Source organism: Curcuma longa, chromosome 1 (genome assembly GCF_044706935.1).
Source record: "Curcuma longa cultivar G26 ecotype Majalengka, Jawa Barat chromosome 1, ITB_CL_G26_1.1, whole genome shotgun sequence".
Taxonomy (NCBI): domain Eukaryota; kingdom Viridiplantae; phylum Streptophyta; class Magnoliopsida; order Zingiberales; family Zingiberaceae; genus Curcuma; species Curcuma longa.
The window spans coordinates 18,878,988-18,902,384 of NC_133861.1; the positions used below are offsets into that span (position 1 = coordinate 18,878,988).

The following is a 23,397-nucleotide window of genomic DNA, read 5'->3' on the forward strand; positions in this document are numbered from 1 at the left end:
GAACAGGAGAGAGGGAACGCATGTTAGAGATGGGAGAAAAGTAGAGATGATTCCTTTGTTAAAGGGGAAAAAGAAAAAAGAAAGAGGAAGATTGAATTTAGATCATTAATCTTATACTTTCCGAGGCATGCATAATGAAACTTTTTTTTAAAAAAAAACACTTTCCTTGCGTTTTTTGTTCACTTTTGGCTTAAAAGCCACATCCTTCGATATCTTTGTTTTGGCTGCTTCGCCTCAGATAAACACGCCTTGCAAAGCGTCAACCATCCTGAAATGCACGAAAAATAGCAGATACAAATATTTTTAAAATAGCATTTCGGCTTGTGAAACAAATAACAATTCAAAATTATTGTTCCCAAGATTCAACTAAAATTGCACGGTAGTTAATGGTGTCTGATAAAGCATCTCTACAAATATGATCCTACTAGCAAGATACATCTTCATCACCTTCCAATGAGAACCCTTCCAACGCAAATCAAACAGATCTCTCGAGACAGGTACTACATTGGATCTGAGTTTCTCAAAACCATCCTAGTTCTTGAACATGAACCCCTACTTGCCTATAATAAAGAGCCAGCTGCTTACAGGGAAATGCCCTCTCTCCATTTCTTGAATTTCCATGTATGCACCCTGAAAATTACACTAGGAAGGATTAGAGCACCGGTGCAACAATATCCAACAAATGACTTGTGTACTAGTGATTCATTTCTTAATGACTGGCACCTAAAAACATCTTTCCCTGTCAGGTAATCCTCGTTGCCACACTTACCTCACAAGCTGCACAGCCAATACACACCCCATTCTTAGAAGTACAAAGGCTTAAGCATCAAGGAAGAAAGAAACAAATACAAAAACCTCCTAGTTCCTTTCCTACTTTGGAAGAAAATTCGACTCACCGCCAGACTCAATACTGATTAATAACGGCCGTATGTGTTCCCAAAATCTTCACGTCTTTGGCGTTGGAGTTCACCATACCCTTCAGGTGGCCTTGAAGATGAATAGTTATCAGCAGGGTACTGGTGTCTGCTTCCAGAATCCATGGATAAGCTAGATCCAGCATACTGCAGATTCCTGGAGGATTGGTCGTACTCAACCAAAGATGGTTGGCTAAACGCAGTCTGTCGTGTTTGAGACTGCTTTTGAAGAAATTCCTGCCACTGTTTCAAGTGCTCGGTCCTTGTATCAGCCAGCTTCTTCATGTAATCCTCTCTAAGCTGCCTTATGCACTGCATGGAATATGTGCAACAATTACACCAAGAGTGTGTCATTGTATAAATAAGTTTTGAGCAAGTTCACACACACACATGGAAAAACAGTAGATGGTTGTTTCATACAGGAAAGAAAAATAAAAGGATAAAAAAATAAAAGAATCCTAAATTATGAACCATCAAATAAGTATTTATAAAATCATATGTAAAAGGAAATCCTCATGATTAAGTACAACCCAAACCGGGAGAAATGCCTGATGGATTTCTCACATCATCTCAATTACTCTGGTAAACTCACATCAATGCTTGGCTGAACCAAGGGACATTCACATTTATGGATCTCCCATATGACTAACAGCTTGCCTTGATAAAATCAGAATACATAAAACTAAGAAGTCAAACTACTGGTAGGAATGGTACATACTACATATGAATAGGTACAAACTGCCATTAAGAACGGTATAGGTTATAGAACAATTTGATTATGTTAAATATGATTGGATGACTACCCAACCCAAAAGATATTTATGTTAAATGTGAGCAGGAGTGGATTCATTCCAAGCCCAACTTGTGGAGTGATTTAACTAGAGACATAATTTTTGACAAAGAGAAAATGTAGGATTCAACCACAAAGCCAACTGCACTGTCATCATGCTACATTTAAATGAGTAATCACTTAAACCAAATTTTAAGCAATTAGAAAAGGTCCAATTTATGAACAATATGCTTCCAATTTTAACAGATCTATTAGGTAGGCCTTCATTAAACAAGTTTAGGGATAAAACCAACAGATGTGAATCAGTACAATCAAAATGTACCTATTCTTATGTACCCAACAATGTTTTGGAACAAGTATTAAAAAGGTAATAATCTGCAGTATTGAGAACAAAAAACAGCCAACAAAGGCCTCATACATGGATCTAAGATAAGGTCTCACATACTGGACGTTGAGATGCGAGAATTTCAGGATTCTGAACCAAAACGGTGGCAAAACAGTTCACAATTCGAGCATTCAACAACAAAGTAGATTTATTTTTCACTTCTCTTCTCAACTTTACCATTCAATCCTCTCCTTCCAACTCCACTTTTCCATTGATTCTTCTTTCTCAGCAGTTTGCTTTACATTCCATTTGGCCTTACCTTCTACTATGATAAACATGCATGATGCATATTTCATGCAGACAAATTATTGAAAGGAAGTCAAGGTGGTCAACTCTGATGCATAAATAGATCAAAAATTGGATCAGTTACAGCCAAGATAAATTGGATATTTAGCCAAGCTATTGAAATTAGTAGGAACAATATGATTTTGAACCTTCTACTGGAGCTTTCTCTAAGGATGGAGAAGTAATCTGGCAGGATGGGTCAATGTCGGTTAAAGGAGGGTTCTCTTTGAATATAGATAATCATCCATTTAATTTTATATATTTGAAGGCGTTTTGAAGTAACCCTAGGACAAGGCTTTCATATCCATGAAATAAAGAGGCCAACCAACAAAAGATAAAATCAAGATATCTTGGCTACTTTTTGGGTCCTTTTAATGATTGATACAGGAAGGAGTTTGAGGTCAAGCTAATATTTTATTGTGTTGAATATCATATATTCACAATCCATCTAAAGGAGCAGAAGCACACTGTAATAGCTCAAGTCATGCATTATTGCATTATTTGAAGGAGCATTAAAGAATGTATTAAATTTCTTCTTTAACAGCATCAGATTAGGAAGAAAAACTACTAACAGGAAGCTAATAATTAACATGTAAACAACTTGAACACAACAGTATTCAGAAGCATATTCATGTAGATTAGGAGATAATAAATACAAGAAAACAAAGGTCCAAATGTCTTTCCTGTGCATACGACAACCGTAAATGTGAAGGGATTTCTTAATAGATGCACAGTTAGCCAATATGCTTAGATGATACCTCACGGTGCTTGTAGTTCTCTTCATCCTCTTCTTGAGCTTGTATTCTTGACAATTCTACGACCTCTTCCTTAAATTCCTTCTCAAGATCTTCCAAAGATTTAGGGTAACTGTGTAAGTCATACTTATGCTCAGGAAGGGAATCTGTTCTCCACCTCTCAACATCCCAGCTACCTTCATGCAAACCAGTAAAATGATTGCGCCCATCAAAAGACCTAAATGTGTCCCGTCCAAAATCCGGACGAAGAGGAGACTTTGAGTGTGTTTGGCGACCCTTTCCTCCATCATTAGGATAAGCTTCGGGAAATGAAGAACATGTAAGCAATTCCAGACTATAAATCCAGACTTGTAAGGTAGATTGATGCTTTATCTAGAGAGTAGAATATGTTTGAAGAGGGGTCAATGCCAGAACGATACACAAATCTCAAAGGGTAATCAAACCATAATAGGCTGTGTCCTTTCAATAAATCAGTCTGACCCAGAAGCACGGAGAAAATCACTTCATAATCGAACACATAAAGCTTGAACTTACCTCTTGCTGCAAAGGACAAGTACCAAATTACTTCATGAGCAAACATATAGGATAATCTCTTAAATGATTGTTAAACCAGAAAGAAAACTAATGCATGAAACAATATGTTTTCAGGTAGCAATATCTCTGCAACTGACAGAAAGAGATCCATTCCCTACCTCTTGGAGAACCCCTAGATATTTTATGTGGGTCTTGACGAACATGTTCTTCAGCTGGCCTTTCCTGATTGATGCTCCTGCTTGGGAAGCGTGATGCACTTCTAGGGCTAGAATGAGACCTTTGAGATTCAGAGCGTCTTAGATGTGTAGACTTCGGACTTCCATGAGGTGATCTAGACTCATTTCTGTTTGAACTACTAGGGCTTCTCTGTCTATCCTTGCCATCCTGAATTATTTTATGAACAGCATCTACCCCTTTTGCTACAATTAATCGGTCTTTCCCACTAACAAATAGAAACTTCTCGTCCATTTTAATCTTACAGCCAACATCCATTTCAATTTGATTTATCACCTTCTCAGAGAAAAGGGTTCTCACATTCTTGTCTCTAGCAGGAACTCTTTCAAAAAACTCTGCAGATTTACGGCTTGCTCCAAGTGTTGATGGACATCCCTAAAGGAAACATGGTAATACAGAGGATTAGGCCTTTTACAGCATAAAAGAATATGAAAAATGGAGCAAATGTCTGGCTTCCTTAAATATAACAGAGCATGAACTTGAAAATGTTTCCTCAACATTTTACTTATACCACATGCTCTGAAATGTTATGTTTCTATAATAAAGTTAGACATGTAGCCAAAAGCTAGAAACCTTTAGAAGGTTATTGCTAAAAGAAAAAAAATCCATGAAACTAAAATTTCTACATTCTCCTTCCACTATTGCTGATTCTTTCCCTAAAGATTAATTTTTAGTGAGCTCAGTTTGCCAGCTACAAAAGGAAGCACTAAAGGAGGAACAAGAAATGTACACCCATTGTCTTAGTAAGCAGATGATCATATTAATTTTGGATTGTTCTTGAAGAACACATTTTCAAAACAGCATACCTGCTCTTCAGAAATAAGAAGGGTGTCAGCTAATTATGTTTATGAAAAAGAATGAATGGAACAAGTTCAGATTAACCAATGGCTACGGAGAGGAGAACACATTTTAAACCAGCTTTTGTTCAGCATAAGGTGCCATAAAGGAGATATCATGGTTTGCATGACTCACTCCTCTCCTACCCCAGCTTTTCTGGACACCTCCTTAAAAATAAATAATTTAATATTGTCAGTCAACTTAAGAATCTATTGAACTATTCTTGCTATAAACAAAAACAAGTACATTTAAAATAAAAGTGTTTGAATACCAAAGAGAAAGAACATTTCGCAGGGTAGAATAAGAAGCAAATTACTTGGGAATTTTCTGTCTAACAAGATTGGTAGTGATACCACATTAGAGTTTGACAAACTTATCTGCAAGTTGGATTCCCTTGTAGCAACATCTTACCCAAATTATACAGCTTACCTGAGTAAAATGGCCTGACTCTCCACAAATCTTGCATATCATCTCTTCTTCTTTTCTTTTCTTCCAATTTCTTTCAGTTGCCTTAGCTTTAGCCTCCCAAACCTTGGCCTCTCTGCTTGTAAAATCAGTTGGCACAGCATTAGGATCTCGAGGTTCATCTTCCTCATCAGAATGACTACCAGAAAGGGCCCTCTTGTTTGTATCTCCTTTCTGTGTGGTTGTATCAACTTTTGATTGTGCTGGACCAGTATATGCCTTCCCATAGATTTCATTAAAAAGCTCATCATCTATTTCAGGGCTTGCATGTCTGGCCATTTTGAGAAGCCAACGAATTAAAGCCTGCATCACAAAGAAGTACAGTTATAATCTTCATTTGACATTTTCCGATCATCATTCTTCAACAAAAGTGAAATTGCTCTCCTGATGACAATTGAATGACTGTAGTCACCTATAAGATTATTTCCATCTCATAACACCTCATGGAAGCTTGCACAGCAAAGCTAAAATTATATAATGAAAGCGAAAACAATGACTAAAGAGGTATTCCATTTCTAATAGTCAAATGCAGCTTTGTTTAATTTTTAACCAGCTTTAGTAATACCTAACGATCACATAATGCAATTTCCTTAAAAGGTTGGGAAATTTTCAAAATTTCCCAATGGTTTTCATTTGGGTTAATTTTTAGATTTAACAAGTGATTAATTTAGGTGGTAATTTAGAAGGGTAAAACAGGCAATTTGGTCCTACATAGGGAACATTTTAACAACAAATGAAAAACCTTGGGGTGCTTTGACATTAATTAATTGTTATAGAGTAGCCTGAAAAATTGTAAACATTGAATGGTATTTTGAAAATTGCCCTACAAAGTTGCAAGAAAATGAAAACGCAATGGTCAATGAATAATGTTAAAGTATTCCTCGTATTACAGATTAATCTTTACCAGGATTGTAATCAATAATCATTACTTGATTTTCCTGATCAAAGTCTATGTTACTAGGACTCATATATGTGTATCTGGCACATGTAGGGATCCATTCATGATTTTTTCAATGTTGGGGACATGAGGACTCAACGAAAAAGTGGCTAAATTCAGGACAAATACAGACACACAATAAATATTGGTATTAATTATGACCAATATTCTCTAGTTAAAATAAATCTATTAGAATGTTAATAAGGGGAATCTAAAATAAATTGGGATTTATAGTGTAAATCTATTAGAATGTTAATAAGGGGAATCTAAAATAAATTGGGATTTATAGTGCTGAATTGGAGTGTTTAGGACTGATTTTGAGGATTCTGACTAGATTATGTCCAATTTGAGATTTATTGATCCAATAGATGGTTGGGTCACATGTTGATCAAGTTGAGTTTGCCTTAGATTCAAACCACATGTGAATCGGATTTAAATTGAGTATTTTATAACTGAACTGATGATGAACCAAAATGAACTGGTCTGCCTCCAAACAACAATAATAAAAATTTAAAAAATTCACAAAGTGAACCTAGTGTTTCTACTACATTTACATAGTTTGCACCCTTGAAGCAATCTTTAGGCTATTGAGCTGCAAAATACCTATCTATTTGGAATAGCTTCCTCTCTCCTTCAAATGAATCTGGCGTCAAAGCTTTGAATATATGTAACAACACTATGGCCTATCAATAGTGGATCAACAATACCATCTGACTACTACGCTCATAGCACTTTATCAAGCTCTTTTAAATTAGTTGTTTTAAGATCTTATTTTAGACTTACCCTGAAGGATTCTTTTTTTTAGGCTTACTCAGCAGGTTAACAAAAGTCAGTTCCAGAAACTATATGCTCTCATGATATTAAAAAAAAAACTGCAGTTCTCTATTCAAACTTTATATAAATCAATGAGGACCTTTCAATAAGAGACCAAGAATATACCATTTGTTGTATGTTTCAACAGCCAAATTGTCTAATGCACTGGATATGACTGAATACAATTGAAACAGTAAAATAAAGATAAAATTTTATAATACATTTAAACATTTGGATTATTTACTAGAACTAAAATCATAAGCTAAGCTAATATTGTTCATGAATCACGTTTAAATAAACCCTATCTTCAACTGAAATGGAAACGATATTAAAATAATTTTACATAAGCTCTAACTTTTTCTTGCAATGAATCTAAACTATAGTTAATATTCAGGAAAGAGAATTGATTGAAAAGTTGTGTATGATGAATAGTCAGATGGTTGGTAAAAGCACGAAAGTATAAAAACATTCCAAGGATAGCCCTTCCTGACACAGATCATAGATTCTAAGAGAAATGGATGTAGCAACAAATATACTTCATGTCAAGACCTCTGACATTGCAGAAGCCAAAAATATAAAAAACGAATCGCAAAAGCATTAAAAAGAGGAAAAGTGAAGGGGCATGCGGACAAATTCATACCTTGTAGTTAGAGATTACAAATTAGGGATTCAATACTTAGAACACTCAAATGCTAAATGCTTCAAGTATATCGGTGCCTGATATCCTTATCAAGAAGCGACGATGACAGAAATAACGATATTAGGGCGCAACAAGAACGGACAGTAGGTCAGCTATGACGGCAAGGGAGGGGGCGGGGGCGGGGGCGGGGGCGGGGAGGAGTTCTCGAAGGGGAAGAGGGGAACGTGGCGGCGAGCAGCTTCGATTGGATCGAGTCGAAGACTGGAATTAGGGCAAGCATCGGCTCACCCATATGCGTATGAATGTTTCAGCTTTCGGATCGGGTTTCAAATAGATCCGATAGGTAAACCCGAATCCAATGAAAATACAGTAGAGAAAACGATGATGAAAATATTAGGATGAGCACAAATTCAATTAAATTGAATAAATCGATTGAATTGATCGAATTAAAAAATTTAGTTTGATTATTTTAAAATTTTAATTATTTTTTTAAAAATTAATTAATTCGATTAATTTAATTCAGTTTCGATTTTAAAATTTCTTATTCGATTAAATTGAATAAACTGAATTAATCAAATTTAAAAAAAATTTTATAAATTTTAAATAAATAAATTTATAAATCCATAATTAATTAGTAAAATTTTATAATATTAAAAAAATTAATTAATTCGGTTAATTCAGTTGAAAACCGAATTAATCGATAAAATATCTGTTCGATTTATTTGATTTTTATTGAAAATTTTAGTAAGTTTAGTTAGTTAAAAAAAATTAATTTATTCAATTTTCAATTAATTTGATTTGGTTCAATTCAATTTTAATCGAATACTTAGACAGTTTCACATAATTAGTCTTCATCTACAATAGTAAATCAAAAAGGTATACTTACCACTACAAAGAAAATATTATTTTAATTTTATTAAAATTTAATCTTTATTCATTGTAATAAATTTATCTTACAATAACTAATTCAATCGTGCGAGACATATAAACACAGGACTGTCTCCTGAATTCATCAAATTTGGAAAAGTTTTATTTTGGTCCCTAACATTTTGTTCCTTTTTTCTAAAAAAAAAATATATTACTTTATCACATAAAAAGGAACACGCATCTTTATTTAGTTAGTTAAACTAACAATATCCGTGATTAAATACAAATAAAGTTTTTGGTGACATATTAATTCATATAATAATAATGATAATTATAAAATATTTATTTTTTTATCTTCATTGAACACTATCTAAATTTACTATATTATTTTAAACTTGATTGGATAATTTTAATTGTCTTTGCAATGAAGCAAAGTAATTCCATCATAATATTTTTAGGTAAAAATCAAAGAAACATTTTTTTATGGAAATTGATAAAAAGGTTTTTTTTATTAATTATTAAAATAGTATTTTGTCTTATTTTTGTTATCTAAGTTACTCGCACACTCATTAAGACATAAATAAAAATAGTCGAACTGTGTGTTATTCGTGCTTTATATTATATTAAATATATTTTTTTAAAAAGTGTGCTATCCTTGATTTTCTCATATAATTGGAAAAGAAAGGGTGACGGGGAAAGGTCAGGCCTGAAAACATAACTCAACAACGTGATAGTTCATTGGCGGAGCGGATCTGGAACCCACACTGTCTGTCTGCCACGTGGATCTTTGTTTTGGGTTTCGAGTCTTGGGGTATTAAACAAGAGGGGAAAATATTTCACTGATCGCTCCTCAAAAAGGCCGTACTTTTGACGTTCGATCCTCCTGCCGTCGACAGGGAGCCGCCATGGTGACCGCCTCCCGCCCCGCCGATTCCTTTTCCAGTCGATCCAAGGTTGTGGTCTTCTCACGGTTCCTCGATGCCTCCGTCTTATGACTTCGTAATACTCCTGAATATAATCTGGTTTCTTCAATCTTTTCGCCTAAATTTTGTTGCACAGAGATTGGAGGGAGAACAGGGGAGGGAAGGGATCGCTAACCTCCAATGGAAATTGTCCCAGATGAAGAAGCAAGTCAAAGCGTCCAGATTGGTTTACATTAAAGTTCGTCTTCTAAACCCTTGCTCTGGTTGTAATTCCCCAAAAGTCAGATTCAGATTGGATGCTAATTTCGTCGCTATAGGAAAAGATCGAGAGGAATAGGAAGAATTTACAAATCCACACCTGCAAGCTCTTTGATGTGGCTGCCGCCGCAGAGGCCGCCACGAGGAGCTCATCCAGACAGTCGAAAGGGGAGAACTTGCTATCGAGCAGGATGGGAAACGCTCTATGCACGTTGAGCGGATGGGATGTGTTGAATGGGTCAGGGGAGAAGGAGGTATTGCACATCCAGGAGGAGATTCAACCGTCGGGGACCGTGGTGATTGGAAATAATGGCGGTAACAAGAGTGTAGTGCGCCTCTTGAAGCTTCCCTTTATTGAGAAGATTCCACCATACACCACCTGGATATTCTTAGACAAGTATTAAATAATATCTTGTTGGTACCTTTTACTAAGATCATCTTTCAATTTTGCATTTGCATGGAATGTTGTTTGCAGAGTAGGACCTGTTTATGCATCCTTTATTTATTTTTGGTTTCATGTAAGCTTTATAGCCTAATTTGTAGGTGCGATGATATGTGTTATGTCGTGTTAATTTTGTCATATAAATATAAATAACATAAAACTAATTATATATTTTTAAAAATATTTTTATAAGGTCTAAGAATTTGTGTCATCAATTTATATCTTTGGATCATGTCATGTTACTTTTGTGTTTTATCTCAATCAATCAAACTTTTGGTTGAGGCAAGTGAGGTGTGTTATTGGATTGTGTTTGATATTGTCAGCTCTATTGTTTGACTTATTATCATCAAGCTGTTTTTGTGCCTACTATGATTGAGAAAAAGGAAAAACTTGAGATTTGGAAGTTTTGTTCTACTTTTGAAGGGTGGTGCTTATACACTATGTAAAGTGTTGTAGGTTGTCTTTTTTCCTCTCAAACAGTTATGGGATACCTATGATAAAAACCCCTTATCTTGTTGTTTGTGTATGCCAACATTCTCAAGGCTTTGATCATGATATAATACTTGATTGTCTAAGTTTAAGGTTTAAGTTTGAGTTGCCATTGAATTGATGACAACACTCATTTGCATATGATGGTTAGCTACTGATAATGCCTTGTCACTTAGATGCATGCTTTAATAACATTAGTTTTGCAATGCATTATGCTTGACATGAGATTTGAATGAAGATTTCAAAAACACACTATCTATGAACTCTAGTATCAAAATTCATTGTTTTCATGTCTTCAGTATTCTTTGTGTTTTTATCTTCAACTTGAACCAAGAACCAATAGTTGAGCAAATTTTGATTCTTCTAGACTTATATCATGCCGCTGGAGTTTTTTGTTTTACATATGCATGAATATTAATTTGAAGAGTGCAGTTTTCATGCCACACCCAGCTGTCAAGTTTCAGTATTCTATCTTGAAAGTATAATTTTCTAGTTTCCATTAGAGAATCTAACAGCATGTAGTCAAAATTCCAATAGTGTAATGCTAAATATGAGTATAATTAGTTATAAGGTCAATCTTAATGTTGAAGATCCTGATGTTGGTTTTCTTACTTTGTTTCTTCAATGAACTTTTGTTTCTCTTTCTTCAAAAAATTTCATGCAAGGTAGATTACAGTTAGGACTCTTGTCACATAGTACTTGCTACACTATGTTTAGCTAGGTGAAGTTGTAATGGGTATGCATTTTCATCTTCAATATCCTGATTGATGTTTATTGTGCGAAAAATAGTAGCTTTGAGTATTCAAACTCACTCTTTTTTTGTAATTTGTGAAATAAAAATCATTTCTGGTGCCTTATTTCTACCTATTATTATTTCAATGATATAATATATCTCAATACTTAGTGATCATGCTTAGTACTATTTACCTTTATTTCAGAAATTCAGACAATATCTGAAATATCTTTGATCTATGTTGACTTTTAAAGTTGACCTTGCACTGGCGAAGATAGTTTTGTATAAGAACTCCAAAGTTGTTTTCAACTTTTTTTGTACCACTTTCCCAATTTATTGGAATTGTCTATAAAAAATTATTAAGAACATTTTCGCTAGAGAAATCTGCACTAGCTAAAATTTGGCATTTGTTAAGCTGTAAGATCTTCGTAGTTTCTATTTTTATGTGCTATACTATGCAGAAACCAAAGGATGGCTGAAGATCAGTCTGTGGTTGGAAGAAGACGGATTTATTATGATTCAGTTGGCAATGAAGCACTCGTCTGTACTGATAGTGATGAGGAGATCCAAGAACCAGAGGAAGAAAAACATGAGTTTTCTGAAGGAGAAGATCAAATTTTGTGGTAAGGATGAGCTTAGGTCCTTTCTTAAGTTTTATTATTGGTCTGGTGGTTATTTGGGTTTCACACTTCAAAGAAGTTAATTGAATCTAGGGCCCTTACTACAATTGCATTTCAATTTTTTCTCAGTGAGTATTTACAAATAGTCTCAGTTTCTATATTTGAATGCCTCAATGATTAAACTACAGTGCTCTATGTAACATGTGATCTCATCTGAGTATTCCAGTGTGTATATATTTCTGTTCGGTGATTTATAGTTGAAGTATGATGTACAAGCCTTCAAGAACCATAAGTATATGCCAACAACTCATCAAGTTAACCAAAAGGGCAACCATTGTGTGAGGCTTGACCTGATCTGGGATTTCTGGAGGATAATTATGTATGTGATTCTTGTAAACAAAAAATTGTTCTCAAAGCTTGAACCAAACCATTGTGCCAAGAAAAATCCTCAGTGTTATATCTACACAGAAAAAAATCTACCAATACATTTCTTACTTTCAACTAGAAAATCTGACATCTCTCTTCTGTGTGCAGGAAGGCCATTCATGAGCATGGAACGAATCAGGAAGTTCTGAATATTGTTCGTCAATTTATTGATGGCACTCAAGATGAAATTGAGGTATCTTGACTCGGGATTAAATGCATCACATTAGATTACTGAAAATTTCTGAGACAGTACCTTTGCTTTACCACATTCTTTATACTTTGAATGATACACTCATGAAGTAGGCTTTTCATCTTTGAAGGATTAGCTTAAATTCTATTGAACTTCAGCATACATATTAAATTACTTTTGCAGGATCGGTATGAACTGCTTCTGGCAAAGCATAACAAAGAACACAAAAGTGAGTTAAAAATTTCTGATGAGAAAGGTTCAGAGGAGAGATCATTTGTTGATAAGACTCTCAACGAAGCTTTAGATTCTTTTGATAACCTTTTCTGTCGCCGTTGTTTGGTAAGTTCTACCATATTCTGACCTTCTGTTTAATATTAGCTTTTTTCTAATTTGTTTCTTTAGATTCATATTGCCTTCACTGAAGAATAGATGCTACCACTGGCAGATCTTTGACTGTCGACTTCATGGCTGCTCTCAGAATTTAATCATCCCTGTCAGTCATGCTTTCTGAAGGTTTTTTATATTCAAATTTTAAAATGTGTTTTCATTTCCATAACCTTGTGCTTGACAGAGTGAAAAACAGTGTATCGGTCTTGATCTTGACGAGAATAGGAAACCTTGTGGTGATCAATGCTATCTTAGGGTATGATTCTCATGCTTGTTTAATACTCATATCACTATCAAATACATTTCATAGAGGACCAAATAGTATTATCATCATCAAGATATGTTTGTCTTATGGACTTGGGATCTAATATAAATAACTTGATAAGGCACATTAGTCCCAACTATTTGCAGTCAGTTACATCCTCAAAATATGTTTGTATCAAGTACTTGGGATCTACTATAAACGACTTGATAGTTATCAAGGCGATTATTTCCAACTATAGAGATAGTTACATGTACTTATCTTTCTGTCAAACTGAATGCAAAGCTATATCACTAGTAATGTAATATTTAGATTATATAAGTCACATTAGTTTAAGTTCACTAGAGATTTCTTTAATTTCCCTTCTTTTCTACACACTCAATTTTAAGTGATTCAACTTGTCTAACTATAAAATTTGTGATATCTTATTTTGAGTTGCAACTAATTACTCTTTGATAATGCTAATAGTACTTTTTTTCTTTCAAAACAACCCTTTTAGTAACCTCACACATTCATCTTAACATGCTCAACTTTCATTTTATACGTTTTGTTTTCTAACTGTCCGATACTCAAATTCATAAAGTATGATTAATTGTCTCATAATTTGTTGGATTTTACTTTTAGACTAAAGGGCACACAATAATCATACCAAATCCCAAACTTCTCTCTTTTTCAACCACCCATCCTTTTTTCTATTAATGTTATATTCATCAATATTTCCTTCTTGTTAAAAACTTGATTCTTAAATATATTTCATTCAACTTGATAATTCCTTTCTGCTTTTCTTTGTTGAATAAACTGCATTTCACATAGGAACAAATAATTCCTAGAAATGCACTAAGATAGATATGCATATATTATCAATTGGTAGCATTGCCAACATTGTAATGTTCTTGCAATATATGGGGTAACTTTAAGTGTTTAGGCTTCTTTTTTAATCAAGTAATCAAAAGAAAATTTGGCATGCTTTCATCTTTGTCTCAGAGAAAAGGAGACAGTCAAGCTCAAACCAGTCCAGTTCTAGGTATCAAGCCTTCACACGATATAGAAACTAAAGCAATGGCAGAGGGATTTGATACATCGTTACCATCTGAATCTGAAGACTCAAACCCTGATGAGAGTATAAAACTACTTGCTTCTGAAAAGATTAGTGATGCCAAGAGGAATTTCACTTCTTCAGAAACTTCTGATGGAAGCAATAGAAAAAATGATGATGACACTGATGACATAGAAACATCATCAGAAGTTCCTTTGAGAAATCTATGCAAGCGCAAGACCTCAAAAGATGGAAAGAGCTTAGTTGGAGAACAACTGGCCAGTGAGGAAATTTTTATTGGCTCTAATAAGAAAAGGAAGAAACCATCTTGTTCAGTGGTTGGTTTGATCAATGAAGTTAACTCACAAGACAGACATCTCAAATCTGCATCTGGTAGTAAAAGTCCAGATTTTGAAGCATCTTCTCATGGTCAGAATCAGGAGAAGGTTCTGGATGAATCTGTTGGACATCATACTAGGAAAGATGTTCATGCTGGTAGCATCAGCAATACCATAGAAGAGATTGCAAAAGGAACTGATAGAGTGACAACAGTAAAGGCATCTTCTAGCAGAAACCCTCATGGTTGGAGTACAATGGAGAAGGATCTATACTTAAAGGGAATTGAAATATTTGGAGAAAACTGGTAATATGTTGCGTTCTTAATACTTTTTAACTTCATGTGAAAGATAATACAACAACAACAACCAAGCCTTGTCTAACTAGATGGGGTCAGCTCCATGTGAAAGATAAAGAAATGGCTTGAGACACGAAACAATCCAATGTGATACTTGTGTTTGATTTCTTTGCTATTCTTGATTTGTGCAGGGTTTCTGGTGAGCAGGTTTTCCTAATTTTTAAGAAACAGTTTTTCATTGTACTTGAACCAAAATGTTGAAAGAGTTGGTTGGCCATGTTCAATTTCACTATGTCTTTGATTAAGGATTATTATTTGTTTTTTATTCAGTCTGATTTTCTTCATAAAAAACCAAACATAGAATATATATTTTGTTTTTTAAGACTTTATGAGGCATATGATATAAGTGAGTTTTACCAATATAATACTTGTTGTGAAATTATTTGGAATATTTACTTTACATCATGCTTTTGATAATTCTTATTTGAATTGTTAAATTTCTAATGGTTTTATTATCATAAAAGCACAAACTTAGAATATGTATGTTGTTCTGTAAGACTTTATGGGCTATGATATAAAAAAGTTTTGCTAAGTTAATACTTGTGTGAAGTTATTTGGAAATTGGAATATTTATTTTATATCAAGCTATCATTCTTTGTGTCTTTGTTAGCTATATTGGGATAAATAAGACATGAGCTTAAACTATTTTTAATTTAAGTTAATAAAATTGTAATGGTTTTCATTGTCGGTCCTCTTTATTATCATATATGTATTAGGTCATATTCATTCAATTGTTTGTATACTGCAGTTGTCTCATAGCAAGAAACCTACTTTCTGGGCTAAAGACATGCATGGAAGTTGCATGCTATATGGCTAGCTATGGAACTTCATTAACAAGCAGGCCCATGTTGGCAAATTCATACTTTGATGATGGGAAAGCAGATCTGGAACATATGGTGTGTGCTAAATTATCTATGCATGTCTCACTTAACAAAATTATGTTCCAATTGATACTGAATGACTGAAGGTGATGAGTTTATTATACTAACTTTAGAGGCAGCAATCCATACCCAAACAATTAGGGTGATTGTGTGAATTATAGTGATTAGTTATCACTCAAAAATACAGGAAACTAGTGGAAAGTAATTGCTACTCACACATGTAGTCATTCTGAAATTAACTTTTGTAAGACTATTACCTTGGGAGACAATAAGGTGACATGGTGTAGGTAATTGCTAAGGAGTAGCAATGCTTGCTTGTCTAGAAGTCTATCCTTTGATAAGATTCTAGTTCAACCAAGAACGGAATTAAGACTAAAGAAGATAATCAAACTGATACTAGCAATATTTTTAATTTGTTTAGCAATGGCGCCCTTTTCTTGGTCTTTTGCCCCTTGCATCTTGTTGTTTTTTTGGAACATAGTAGCATTAATGGAAGGCCTAACCTACTGTTTACTGCATTCTTTCATTTTGTTCCAATTGTCTGGCACTTTTCTTTTTATGCTAAAATATATCTTTAGCTGATTATGCATGCTTATTACTTTCACACCCCAGGTGTATCCTCAAATACCATTTTTAAAGGTCAAAATTTACTTCCCTATAGCATAGTTTGATGTTATGGTGCAGGAACAAGAGATACCCACTAGAACACGTCTGCTGCGCAGAAGGGGGAAGGCCCGGAAGCTTAAATATACTTGGAAATCTGCTGGATATCCTTATATTCGTAAAAGAATTGCTGATGGTAAACAACAATCATGTAAGCAGTATACGCCATGTGGCTGTCAACAGATGTGTGGAAAACTATGCCCATGTATGCACAATGGAACTTGCTGTGAGAAGTATTGTGGGTATGCTTTCACTTCTCCTGATTGTGACTTACAACTGTTTGTTTCTGTCAGTTTCTACTCTGAACAGCATATTGAATGGAAGACAACTGATATTAATTCAAGAAACATGTTTGTCTTTGAGTACATTAAAGAATGTTTGCTTTGGGGAAAATTTTCTATTTTTATTTTAGTTAGATTTATGAATTGAAAAAATATATATTTATAATTAATTTTTTGACCCCGCTCACCTAGAACAAATTCAAAGGCGTAAAATAAATTAAAGACAAGTATTTATTTATTTATTTAAATTTCAAATTTTGTTTCTGAAAAAAGAAAGCTGAAAACAGACAAGCCAAAGTATCTATTAGTACAGCTGATTTATGTTACCTTCAAGGTGTCAACTTTTTAATTTATCTCAAAACATGTTTGTCATGTTTTAAATAATTCATTAGTTCCTATTTTCTCTGTATCTAGGTGCTCCAAGGGTTGCAAAAATCGCTTCCGAGGATGTCATTGTGCTAAGAGTCAGTGCAGAAGCCGTCAATGTCCGTGCTTCGCAGCAGGTCGGGAGTGTGATCCTGATGTCTGTAGGAATTGCTGGGTTAGGTAATCCAATATTTTGTCACAGAGTATTGAGTACAACGATTCAGTTGACTGAGTTTTTTTGCACGATCAAGACTGATTTGTTTCTTTTTGAAAGAATTTACATTTGACTGAAATTTTGGTCATTCAATTAAAATTGTCTTCCTTGATTGTAATGTGATAAATTTTGTGCAAAGTTATGTGATTATCACAATTAGGTAATTGATTAACTATGGTTATGAAAATAACTTATTGGTTTTCTATAGCCAGGCATTAGGGAGTTATTGATTATATTTTTGGGTAAATGATCTAGTTATCTAGGAGAACTTCTTACGTTTATTTTTCTAGCTGCTCCCACACTGTTTCTTTATATTTACTGCTTAAATTTGCATCAAGGCAAATGGTATTCTTATACACAGCCAATTATGGTCCCAGGTTTCTGAGCTCTAACGACTATTATTAATCAAAATCATATGAGCGTGGGTCATAATCTTAACTTCCTTGACTAATGGAACAATTAACTGTGTTTTTAAAAGAAAATGGAACAATTTGCTTTAGTCAACCCCATATAGTGAGGACATACATCTTTGGCTGTTGCATCAGAGCAAAAAGCCCTTCATGAACTACCTTTAAGGCACCATATTTGATGTCAATTACATCATGCTTTCACTTCTCAATCTACTCAATTCTTTAGGTGTATAATATGTGTGGTTGAATTGGCAGCCGTTGGTTGTGAGTAAAGATAAGTTAAATCCAGTTAAAAATAGGGCAAAGTTTAGGAAATTAGATTATACAATCTACTATATGTTGCTTAAGCCAATTCACAGTTGGGTAATGATGTCAGGTTTACTAAATGAGAGCTAAATCAAATTTAGTAGACCATTGCAAGAACTAAATTAAATTGAATTTTTTGGGATGATTGAACAAACAATGGTGTGAAATTTTATAAAATTGGTAGACAAGGACAATTTACTCAATTACTTGATCAGGCATTCAATCCACTATAGTCGTCTTTGAGTCTAAATTCTAGGAAAAAAAAGATATTTTCGTTGGACATATTCAATTTCAGTTTCCCTTGATTCCAGAAAGATGGTGAGGGTGATCTATTCCCAGACCTCCTGTATCAACAACAACCTATTATACTGTATTGTGACAGCAAATTTACCATTGACTTTTGCACCAGAAAAACCATTCACATTGCTTAGTTTAAATCATTGACAAAAAGTGAAGATTTCTTTCTGGAAGTTGGACTTTTCCTGTAATACCTATTTCATGCATGTGTGTGCATTTTTGTTGTTGTTGTTGTTGTTGCCATTGCTGAAAGAATACACGCATGCCTATATATAAGGTAAATTCATCACTTTTCTGCAGCTGTGGAGATGGATCACTGGGTGAGCCACCAGCTCGTGGTGATGGTTATCAGTGTGGCAACATGAAACTCCTACTGAAGCAACAGGAAAGAGTGAGTGTATTAATTTATTTCAGTATTTAATCATCTTTTTATGGTGTCTCATGCTGATGTCTTCTTTGATTCTTGCTGTTCATGTAGATCTTGTTAGCAAGGTCTGATGTTGCAGGATGGGGAGCATTTATTAGGGTAATTGAATTTTTAGTATCTCCTACTTTAAACGGTAGTGTTTTCAACTAATTAACATTTCTCACATGACAAAAAGAACCCAGTTAACAAGAACGATTATCTTGGTGAATATACTGGTGAATTGATCTCCCACAGAGAAGCAGATAAACGTGGAAAGATTTATGACCGTGCAAACTCATCTTTTCTTTTTGACTTGAATGATCAGGTAATTCTTTTATATTATATCTAATACTCATTTGACATGGAAGTTGGGACGCTGTGCAATGTGTGGTTGACTACATAATTTAATAAGAGATTCAAATCACTAGGAGAATATTAAGGATACAACCTTACATAGAGAACTAAATGGTAAGATAATATGCGGTAGCAGTCCTCAAATAGTTGGGACAGGCAGGTTGAGATCTATTTGGTTTTGACATATTACGTGTTTTCTGTTTTGCAATCTTGATGCTCATCATCATTGGTGACACGACAAGAAGAGTTATTCTCATCATTAGTTAATGTGATTTCACATATTCCTTGTATGCAGTATGTGTTGGATGCTTATCGGAAGGGTGATAAGCTGAAGTTTGCGAACCATTCTTCAAATCCGAATTGCTACGCCAAGGTAGTTAAAGGCATTCCATTTACTAGCAATTTTCTACTTTTTGAAAACTTTAATTAGGAGAAACATTTGATTGAAATGTGTAGTTTCATGCTGTTTCTTCTCTTCTGAGATTAAAATTATCAGTTGTGGAACTGAAAGAAAGAGCAGATTGCATTTAGATTGATATGGCACCATTTCTACTCAATCTTGGCATGAGACAACCCTGTTCAGCTGAACCAACTTTATATATGTTGGCGCTTCCCAATTTTTGAAATATCTGAGGAATTTTCAATAGTTTACTTTTCTACCAAGTGAACTAGTATGCTTTGAGAAAGAAAATTGGTTTACAATAGTTTAATTGCTTTGAGAAAGTTTTTAAAATCCCATACCTGTGCTCTGTGATATTTTGCAGGTTATGCTGGTAGCTGGTGACCACAGAGTGGGCATTTTCGCCAAAGAACACATCGAAGCCGGTGAAGAGCTCTTTTATGATTATCGCTATGGACCTGACCAGGCACCTGCATGGGCAAGAAAACCTGAAGGTTCAAAAAGAGATGACTCATCAGTCTCTCATAGCCGCGCACATAAAGTGGCTTGAAAATTTAATTTCCATTACAGAAATTCTGTGTCTATTAATTGTGCCTATTAATTTCACAATCAACCGTAGTTGATTTTTGCGTGAATATATTAAATTTATAGTAAATAAAGTTTAACTTCGTCTGTGATGATACAAAGTCTACGTATCTCAGGTCCAGTTTAAGGTGATGCAAGTATTTCTGTCAACTTCCAATGTTGTGGGAGGCGATTGGTTCTGTGTTTTGAAGCACAAAGGAAATTTTTTAGGTGGCGTTTAAATTGGTGCAGAAATCAAAGTTCATGTGTCATTACGGTAAATCATGTTTCTTTAGCAAATAATGGCTTTCTGTAGAACAAAAAAGACACATCATCTGAAATCTTTGACTATACCTTTGAAATAGTCAAAGTGATCTAATATCTTAAGAATTAGTAGACCATCTGTAAAGAAAAACTAATGCTTTGATTGTAAAGATCCGGCTCGTCCGTCCGTGGAAATTCTACTTATCTCGACCTCTATTTTTCTATGGGTCATGGACCATCGATCATCGACCATGTCGTTGGTTACCAGATTCAAGGAACTTTAGTACTTTAGCTTGCAGATCTAAAGTTCGAATCTGGGGAAGGTAAAAATTCACTAGGCATGGGTAGAAAGTCCTAGTAGGTAACGACACGGTCGATGGTCGACGGCCCATGACCCACAGAAAAATAGGGATCGGGATAAGTAGAATTTCTATGGACGGGCAGGGTCGTTATATTGATAACTTGATCTTATCATATCATTCATAGCATTGAGGTTATAACCACTTAATAGCAATGCAGACTAGAAGATTTGTATTATCCTATTTTAACCAAACCGAAACAATCCACATGTTTAAGCACAAATACAACAACAAGCAATACACAATTCAAAGACAAACTAAATTACAACAATGATCGAGCACACCAAAAAAAAAACATCTTGATCAAAGCAAAAACAAGCAACCTAATAGAACACAGAGTAGAGGACCTTTCATGGACATAAAAGACGTTTACAGCTTCAGCCAATTGGTACCTTCATATAATATGATCATTCAAAGCTGGAAGGTGCCATCATTCGCCATGATCGACTGCGAGGGACAGGGAAGCTGCCATGGCATCAGGAACGGGTCTGGAGCCATTAGCACATCAATCGATATCCCGCTTATCTGCTCCATCATTCGGATCGTCGAATTCAGAAACTGCAACCTCTCTTTCAGCGAGTTCAACTCATATCTCAAGATAATGTTGTTGGAGTCCAAAAGCATGTTTTGCTGCGTCAGCATATTGGTCTGCAACAGGAGCTGATCGTTTTGGCACTTGAACTCTGATATTTGGCTTGTCAGATCATGCAGTTGCTGCTGCTTCCTCATCCTCGACCGCTTTGCGGACTCGCGGTTCGAGAGCATTCGCTTTCGCTTCTTTTCATCGCCGGCGAGCTGTGGGTCTCCTTCAGCGAACATGGTCTTTTGGAGGATTTGTAGAATTATAGGTAAGTTGAATATTAACTGCAAAAATCTGGTTCTCCTTTGGAGAGAATGGAACGAGAATAGAGACGCACGGGCGTGCAGGTCAATGTATGGAGTAGAACCAGTAGAGGAACGCAACTGAGAAGGACTGGAGGAAGCAGAAATGGAACGTCATGAGGTCTATAAGATTGTTGTATCACTGAACATTATGATGATGATGAACACAATCATTCGCTAAAAGGGAGCCGCTTTTTCTGATGACTCAAAATCTGCAACTGCAAAATAGCTTAGAACACATGACTTTATAATCGAAAAAGAAAAAAAAACTACTAAAGCTTCTATTACTCTTCTGATTGAAGATCCTTGGAGGATCTTAAGAACAGGTTATTAGGAGAGGAAGAGAGGGAGGAAAGGAATAGGAGATACTTGGTCTATGAAGGTCAGAATAAGCTTGGAACGAGTCATTAGGGGCTCTGAGAAAGAGAGCTATATCAAGGAAAAGATTTTAGCATTTTACAGATTAAATAATATAATCTCGAGTGAAAAAGAAGTATCTTGCTGGATGAGAAACCGATGCAACAACTTTGTGGATTTCTTCATCACCAGCCTTTCATCTCCATTAAAATATAGCTCAAAACAAGAACATGGTGAATCTATGCAAAGATTAACGTTGAATAATTTAGGTTGGAGAAGCAAGTGGCCTTAGTGATGTAACCAATATTTCTATCTTCCTTGAAGTTTCAGGAAACAAGCTTGCCGCTGTCAGCAAAGTTTCTAAATTCAAGAAGTAAATGGCGGTTTTTTACTGGATCAGGAAACTGAGAAGAAAGTCGCTCGAGTTCAAGCAGTGGAATCCGATTCCAATAGTAAAAGGCGGCGAGGAAGATTCCTTCACTAGATGCCATCTGATGATTCGTTGCCGGTGAGAATAATTACAGATTGAGTGGCATTTGCAATAGAGCTTGGCGTACCAAGTGACGCAACTTCCCTTGAAGTTAATTTCTCTTTCCACTAGTTATGATATTCAGAAAACTCTCTTTGACTCTAGTTCCAGTGATACGTTGCACCACTTCACAAAATGCCCTTGTATCAATTCCAACTTAGATCTTTGTTGCCAATGAGCAACTTTGCTGTATAATAAACTATCCAATTCACTTCTCAAGGATCTTAAATATATCATTTCTGTGCGTTTGTTAAATATTTTATTCCTATAGATTCTTTTCCTACATTTAACTGCGAAGATAAATTTCAAATATCCAATTTTCATAGAATTATATTCTTCTTAATGCTTATTCATAAAAGGTATAAATTCATAGAAATACTGATTTTTAGAATCACATTTCTTATATTTTTCATTATTCAGATAATAGTTAACCCTCCGAAATGAAAATGGATTTTTTTTCCAAATGCACACCTTTTATATATATTTTTTCTTTTTTATATATCTAAACATCAGTAGTTTCATAAATTTCCTGTTTTTTCATAACTTTATAGAATGAAAAAGTTTATATTCTTTTAAAAACTTATATTTATGCACTTTTAGGCAAAATAAAGAATATGTCAGGAAAAAATAACTTAAATCAGTATTTAGGCACAGAGCCTTACCACCAAATTTTCCAGACACATACTTGATTGAATTGATAATGAGTTCGGAGTAAAACAGAGACACGTTCAAGCCGATAAAGGGAAGAATCAAGAGCTAGAAACGTAACTCCACCTCCAATTGCTAATTCAGACTTCTTAAACATACACAAATCTGCAAAATAGAGTGGTCGCAGGATTGGCCTAACACAGCATGTGCATGTCCATTGCAGTGAGTCGATCCATGGAGATATCTAAAGCGACCAAGCATGGCTTCTTAGATCAGGATAATGCCTTCATTCCAATCCGT

The 23,397-nt window shown here is 34.8% G+C and overlaps 3 protein-coding genes across 3 annotated transcripts; 1 reads left to right on the forward strand and 2 right to left on the reverse strand.

Annotated features, from left to right (window-relative positions):
- Positions 1 to 298: 298 nt before the first annotated feature.
- Positions 299 to 7,767, reverse strand: LOC141843774 (uncharacterized). The gene is made up of 6 exons (XM_074731811.1): positions 7,590 to 7,767; positions 5,164 to 5,502; positions 3,822 to 4,272; positions 3,133 to 3,428; positions 897 to 1,226; positions 299 to 630 (listed from the first exon to the last, which is right to left on the reverse strand). Exons 2-5 carry the CDS (start codon positions 5,476 to 5,478, stop codon positions 915 to 917), a joined length of 1,374 nt encoding a protein of 457 aa, XP_074587912.1. The 5' UTR covers positions 5,479 to 5,502; positions 7,590 to 7,767; the 3' UTR covers positions 299 to 630; positions 897 to 914.
- Positions 7,768 to 9,325: 1,558 nt separating this feature from the next.
- Positions 9,326 to 20,208, forward strand: LOC141839229 (histone-lysine N-methyltransferase EZ3). The gene is made up of 17 exons (XM_074726931.1): positions 9,326 to 9,409; positions 9,516 to 9,617; positions 9,697 to 10,034; positions 11,763 to 11,924; positions 12,456 to 12,540; positions 12,721 to 12,876; positions 12,983 to 13,030; positions 13,109 to 13,180; positions 14,171 to 14,865; positions 15,665 to 15,812; positions 16,482 to 16,702; positions 17,156 to 17,287; positions 18,635 to 18,725; positions 18,813 to 18,860; positions 18,937 to 19,065; positions 19,390 to 19,467; positions 19,859 to 20,208. Exons 1-17 carry the CDS (start codon positions 9,362 to 9,364, stop codon positions 20,042 to 20,044), a joined length of 2,739 nt encoding a protein of 912 aa, XP_074583032.1. The 5' UTR covers positions 9,326 to 9,361; the 3' UTR covers positions 20,045 to 20,208.
- Positions 20,209 to 21,029: 821 nt separating this feature from the next.
- On the reverse strand, positions 21,030 to 21,953 carry LOC141827441 (bZIP transcription factor 53-like). The gene has a single exon (XM_074714725.1). It carries the CDS (start codon positions 21,498 to 21,500, stop codon positions 21,093 to 21,095), a length of 408 nt encoding a protein of 135 aa, XP_074570826.1. The 5' UTR covers positions 21,501 to 21,953; the 3' UTR covers positions 21,030 to 21,092.
- Between the last annotated feature and the right edge of the window lie 1,444 nt (positions 21,954 to 23,397).